The sequence below is a fragment of the Gracilinanus agilis genome, chromosome 6, assembly GCF_016433145.1.
Source record: "Gracilinanus agilis isolate LMUSP501 chromosome 6, AgileGrace, whole genome shotgun sequence".
NCBI lineage: Eukaryota > Metazoa > Chordata > Mammalia > Didelphimorphia > Didelphidae > Gracilinanus > Gracilinanus agilis.
The window spans coordinates 228,393,019-228,399,018 of NC_058135.1; the positions used below are offsets into that span (position 1 = coordinate 228,393,019).

Below are 6,000 nucleotides of genomic sequence, written 5' to 3' on the forward strand. Positions count from 1 at the left end.
CAATTTATTGTGTACTCTGATCTGTAAGCAAACTGTCATGTGCTGGAGGAAGTTGAGTTTAGAAGGTTGCTATACTTCACAGATGTGCCATTGTTGTTCCTGAAGGTCTGTGGTTGGGAAGAAGAGGGCATTTCTAGTTGCTGATGGGTCACACAGAATCATATGTACTTTCTTGCCTGTTGCAATGAGTGTTAGACACAGGTTTTTTAGCTGGATGTGTCTTGGGTGGCTGATGTTGGGGAGAGGAGAGGGAAATAAAGGTTCTCTTTGTTGTCCCTTGGTAAATCTTGTTCTGAAATAACTGGCCAGAACTGATTGTTCAGTCATTATCCTAATTGTCTTGTTGTTTATCATCTTTGTATGTCCAGTATCACAAACAGAGAAGGTCCCTGTGTCAATTCCCTGACCAGGAAGAGAGTGCCTTTCTTGTGATCTGAGATACCATTGGAAACCCATTACCCAGCTTGACTCCTTCAAAAGTTATGAAATTATATGAAGCCGAGGCTTGGTTATTGTCCCAAAGGTTCATCAAGGATAACATGTGGACTCTCTTACCCATCAGATGGGGCAGAATGATATCACTAGAACTGACCTTCCAGAGCTCTGGCAAGGATCAGATGAGAGAATCACAACTGATTAAATCTGAGGATATGAAGCCTGCAGCTATGAGGAAACATTATTTAAATCACGCCTGCTGATACTGGCAGGTGTTGTGGCACTTCTGCCTTTGCTGAGCTATATTGCTGAGCTTGCTACGTGTCCTTTGAACCACAAGAGAATTGAGAAAGAAAAAAATGCCTGAAGAAACTATTTGACCCCGATACTTATTTCCTGCTGAGAAACTTACTCCCAGGCTAGGGTTAGACTTTGTGAACATTAAAACCCATTTACCTCAGAAACAAATCACATTTGATATTTTTTCCACCTGATATTTGGGGAAGAGGTAGATAGGAAAAGAACATATTGTTCAGAGCTATTATGTCAGGCCATCAAAGCTTCTTTTCTCTATGGATCTACCCAGTTGTAGGGCTTTGTGTCCTGAGGCATTTTGTGAGTGGTCTCAGGTACTTGGCCAATGATAGACTACCCCCAGTCTTTTCTAGGTGGCTCTGGTGAGTGCTCTTGAAGTTGGGGGTGGGAGTACAGCGGGTGGCCAGGTAAGAATTGCTCTAGTTTCTTGTGAGGAGGCCACCAGTTTCTGATGTCTGTCTATTCTTTCTTCCCAGGCCGCCGGGCAGCCCTATGAGCAGTATGCCAAAATGATCTTCATGGAGTTAAATGATGCCTGGTCAGAGTTTGAAAATCAGGGATCCAAATCCCTATTTTAAGACCTCAGTTTTTGGGATTTTCAAAATGCATTGGCAGCAGAATGGCGTCTGAAGGTGTTGTTTGTTGGACTTAATGTTCCTAGAATTTGAGAGAGAGTTTCATGAGCTCATCCCCAAGTTTGAAATTCTACTCTTGTAGATGGGGTGTATTGTAAAATGGAAATCAGCGAAAGCCTCTCGCCATGTCACAATCATAGCCCACAACGAACCTCTTTTCCCACTTGGTTTGATTATGAAACACATACAGATCTAATGACGTCCACATTGGGGGTGCAGTGGTGTAAGAAGAGCGAGCCATTCCCAAACCACCAATATTGGTTGTTTTTTGCCCAAAAGGAAGACAACTCTGATTTGTGCTTCTGTTATGTTTCCCTAGTTTGTGATTTGATTTTGATGTTTAGTGCCTCTCACCTCAGTCCAAGCTCCTTAGTGCAATGAGAAACCGTGAATTTGCTAAGCACAGCATTGTTACCTGACTCTATAGAAGGTGTACATTTACATCTGTATTTTGTGTAATCATCCTGATAATCACTTTTGTATATAATTAAAATGTTTTCTGATGATATTCTGCATTCCTTATAATGAATTGGCAGCCGCTAAGCCAACACTCTTGGTTATGGGAAGCAAGGAACCAAGTTGTTTGCAAATCACATTTCATGAGTCTGGACAGTCGTATGTCACCTGGAGAAACACTGGCATTTTTAATATAAGTGATTGCATGTTAAAAATCTCTTGTGTTATTTATGAAGAACTTTTTGGACATTAAACTGTATCGCCAGGGTTCATTTTCCCAGTTCATGGCACCTGTAACTTCTGATACTCCTCTCTTCCCCACCCAACTCCAATGGAATAGTGTGATTCCATTGGTTTTATAAATATGCTGACAGAGAAGAAGATTGTCCTACTTATTTCTGAATCTGATCTTGAAATGTGAGCACAATATTGTTTACCATGCTTATTTCTGTTCTGAAGTCAGCAAATGTGATCTCATTTGCAATTTGTCATTGAAAAGATTTTCTGTTCTCTTGTTGTATGTCTGGTCAGCTCTTGGTTGTATTGACCTGATTCATACATTTTATTGTCAGAATGTCTTAATAAGTAATGATAGGCAGATGGTTGTTGGCCTTGAACACGAATGTGCATACACACACACACACACACACACACACACACCCTCAGACACAAGACTTCAGTGCAAGGACCAACTTCATGTCTGATGTGTAACAAGAAAGTTATTTTAACAATAACAAGGAATTCCTTACAATCTGGGTAGTTATTGAATTTGGTTGGTAGCCTTTACATACATGTTTCATTCTTCCTGAAAAAGGAAGAGGGAAGGAAAATAAGGCAGAAAGGGGAAATGGAGAGAAAAGAGAGAAGAGGTAGAAAACTATTTTACAGTGAATAGTAACCCTTTTCAGTATAGCATGACCTGAAGTGATTTCCTCTGAGAAGCCTTACAATTCCCTAGCTTCTCCAGTCTGAGTTATTAGTGCCAATTCTAGCTATACCAGTAGCTAATGGCAGTGTCTGGGATGAGAGATTCTAGAATTATAAACGCCAGAAAAAAAATTTTTTTTAACCTACTTCTGTTAAATGGCATATATAAGGTAGCTTTCTGCCTAGAGTGGAAGAACAGCATGGTTAAGAAAATGTTCTTGATTTTTAAGTGTATGGTTCATATGAATTCTTTGTTAAACACTTAATTGGCATCTAGGGGGTGTTGAGTGGGCCAATCTGACAAGTACATTACAATTGCTTCATCTTCCTGGAATACTAATCTGATTTGACTTCCTGGTGAGCTCTGTTTTTGAGAGTAGGGAGCAGAATGCAGTCCATCTGGACAAATCAGATTTCTTTCTGCCAGTTATACATGGCCTTTCTTAACTCCAAAAAAGCTCCTCCCCAGCCCCCCAATAGTATTCAGGGACAGTAGAGACCAGATTTAGTTATGAAGTCTTGGAATGCTGCAGGTTGTCCTTCTTTGGTTGAGAATGAGCAGTCTCATGAATTAATTAGAAAGAAGCCAGCATCAAGCACTGAGAACTGCCCTCCGCAAAGGATGTGGAGTACAACGAGCACTGTGCAGGGGATACTTTAGGAGGCCATTTGGAGTCTGCCAGTAGACATGCTGAATGACAAGAAAGTAAAGGGCATTGGTGCCTGCATTGATAGGAGAGGAATAGGGTTTTTTTTTGTATCCATGTAGATCAGGAGGAAGGCTGAACTATTCAAGAGGTTACCAGTGAACTTTAAACTAGGGACTTTGGGAAATAGTAAACAATTATTCATTAGCAGATGGAAACCTCTTAAAAAGAGAAGACATTGTCTTAGTAAATGGTAAAAATAGTGAGTGAATGAATCTTAAGTAGGCAGAGATTTAAAATATTTTAATCATGTAGTGTCATGATTCAGTGGTCATTCATTGGTGCTGTTCTGAGTTCTTCCTGCACAGTAGACCCCTGTGCATTGGGATAACATTGTAGTGGAAGGCAGGGAAATTGGCCTTTCTGCTCTAGTGCCTAAAAGTCATCCCCAGATGAGCATGTAGGTGGCTTCTGCTCACTTTACCAGCATTTAAGACCGAAAAGAGCACTTTTTTGACTGGGCCACAGCAAAAAATATCTAGGCTCTACCCATCTCAGGAAAGCTTATGTAGATTGGGGCTTTCTCTACTTTAGGAAGGTTGCTGCTGCCAGGAGGTGCCTCATGGACCCTGCAGGAGACAGTATCTGAAGCTCTGTGGTGCCAGGTGAAGTCGCCTGGATCCAATCCTCTCTCCACCCCAGCACACAGCCCTCTTTGACTGCCAGGAAAGGTCACCATAGGGAAAGTGTGGGGGGAGGGGAGCCGAACAGAGACTTTTTATAAAAAGCTGGGATAAAAAGTACTCTTGCCATCAACCATCATTCATTAGAAAACTGAGGCTTTTCCCATCCCAATGATAAGGGACACTAGCCCGTTCAAGGTAGATATGATATGTAAAATTCAGTTACAGGAAAGCACTGGATGATGGACCTTAGCAGGTTTTTCAGGGGTGAGGGGGTTTCTTTTAAATATTGTTGAGTAGACTTAAAAGCTTAACAATGAATTGAATTTTTTAAAAGCAAAGAATGAAGGGGATACTTATTAATTGTCAGAAATGCCCAGCTGGATCATAGCAGATGATTTGATTTAATTTCCTTAAATAAGCACTGTATTAGAGCTCAGTTGACTGTAATACTTTGCCCCAAACATAGGAGAATAAAGTTATCTACTGGGGTGGGGTAGAGGTTAGAGAGAGAATGAATCATTGTTGTGTGGGTGGAAGGACATGCAGAGGAAATAATATGAAGCTGATCTTGTTTCCTATTCTTACAGCAGATGAAGGAAACACATTGTAGGAAAAGTTCAGAAAATAGGAAACAAAATTATTCCTACTAAAGGGGCCTACTAAAGGCATTCACCTAATTTTTATCTAGAGTTGGATGCATATTTAAGATCACCAACTGGGAGGGGAAGACCCCTATAATGCTGACAAATCTAAAGGCATATGAAGAGGATTTGTTAGGGAATTAATGAATTAAAGCTCAAAGGAAAGTTCAAGGATCAGAAAGTCGTCTTAACAATAAAGTTGTCCAATGGTGAGAAAGGCTGGAAGGGAAGTGTGAGAAACTCCTGTGAGCTAATGAAGATTTAAAGTAGTCTCTTCCAACTTTTGTTCTCTAATTTGAGTGAGAACTCTTTTACTAGTCTATAGGAGATGGTTAGTACCCAATACCTTGAGCATTGACCTAACACACCTAACCTTGAATTATGGAGCAATATGCAGCCTTCATGGCTCAGAGCCAATAGCCCCAGACCCTGGATAGTCAGAAAAGGTTCCAGGGCTGTTAAGATGCCTTTCTCAAAGCTCTGTCAGATACTGCTAAGAGAGGGAGAGCATCCAGAGTGAGCAGGGATCTTTCAGCTAGAAGCAGGGTAGTCCAACCAAAGAAGGACAAGTGTTTGACATTAACACAGCTAAGCTATTCACAGCCCCCTCCTCCATCTATCCTGTACCCCAGTATTATATGCCTATTGCAGAAAACAGGGGTCCTTTCTGCACACAGTCGTGTGTTTTGGACACACAGCAGATTGGGCGAGCATGTTCATTCACAGTGAGCTGATGTCCTATCTATAGTCTTAATTTACTAGACTGGGATTTTTTAGACTGATTTTTTTCAGTTTTACTTAAAATGTAATACACTGTGTTGGGACAAGTTGGTACCCTGTGAAAAGCTAAAGCAGTTAATTGAATGGTAAAAATCATTAGCATTGCTCCTTAACACTTGCTTGAATGAAATCACACCTTTCCATTAAGTGCTTCAGAGACCACTTATGAGATTAAGGAGGGGGCTAAGAGAGGCCAAGGGCTGGCTGAAGTGGAAGTTTCTTGTTCAAGGTCACACTGAGTTGGTTGATGACAGAATTGAAGTATGGAGCCCACTCTTCAGGTCTCTCAGTAAAGAAAGGGCCCCATTGTTTCTGACCACTGTTTGTGGAGCTTGGAATTAGGAATTTGGTTACTGGAGTGCTGATCTGAATTTCAGGTGGTTGACTTGACTCCACATTCCTTTTTATACCTGGCTTTCTTGACTGTCTGTCCCTTTTTTAAGATGTGTATCTTGTGACCCCAGGGTTTGTTTCCCTG

At 41.1% G+C, this 6,000-nt stretch overlaps 1 protein-coding gene across 1 annotated transcript in view; it reads left to right on the forward strand.

Moving 5' to 3' along the window:
- GAK (cyclin G associated kinase) overlaps nucleotides 1-1,888 on the forward strand; it is a 123,977-nt gene extending 122,089 nt beyond the window's left edge. Inside the window, exon 28 of the mRNA XM_044680615.1 lies at nucleotides 1,227-1,888. Within this exon, the coding sequence (XP_044536550.1) occupies nucleotides 1,227-1,328 (102 nt within the window). The 3' untranslated portion in view covers nucleotides 1,329-1,888. The remainder of the gene's footprint in view (nucleotides 1-1,226) is intronic.
- The last annotated feature ends 4,112 nt before the right edge of the window (nucleotides 1,889-6,000 follow it).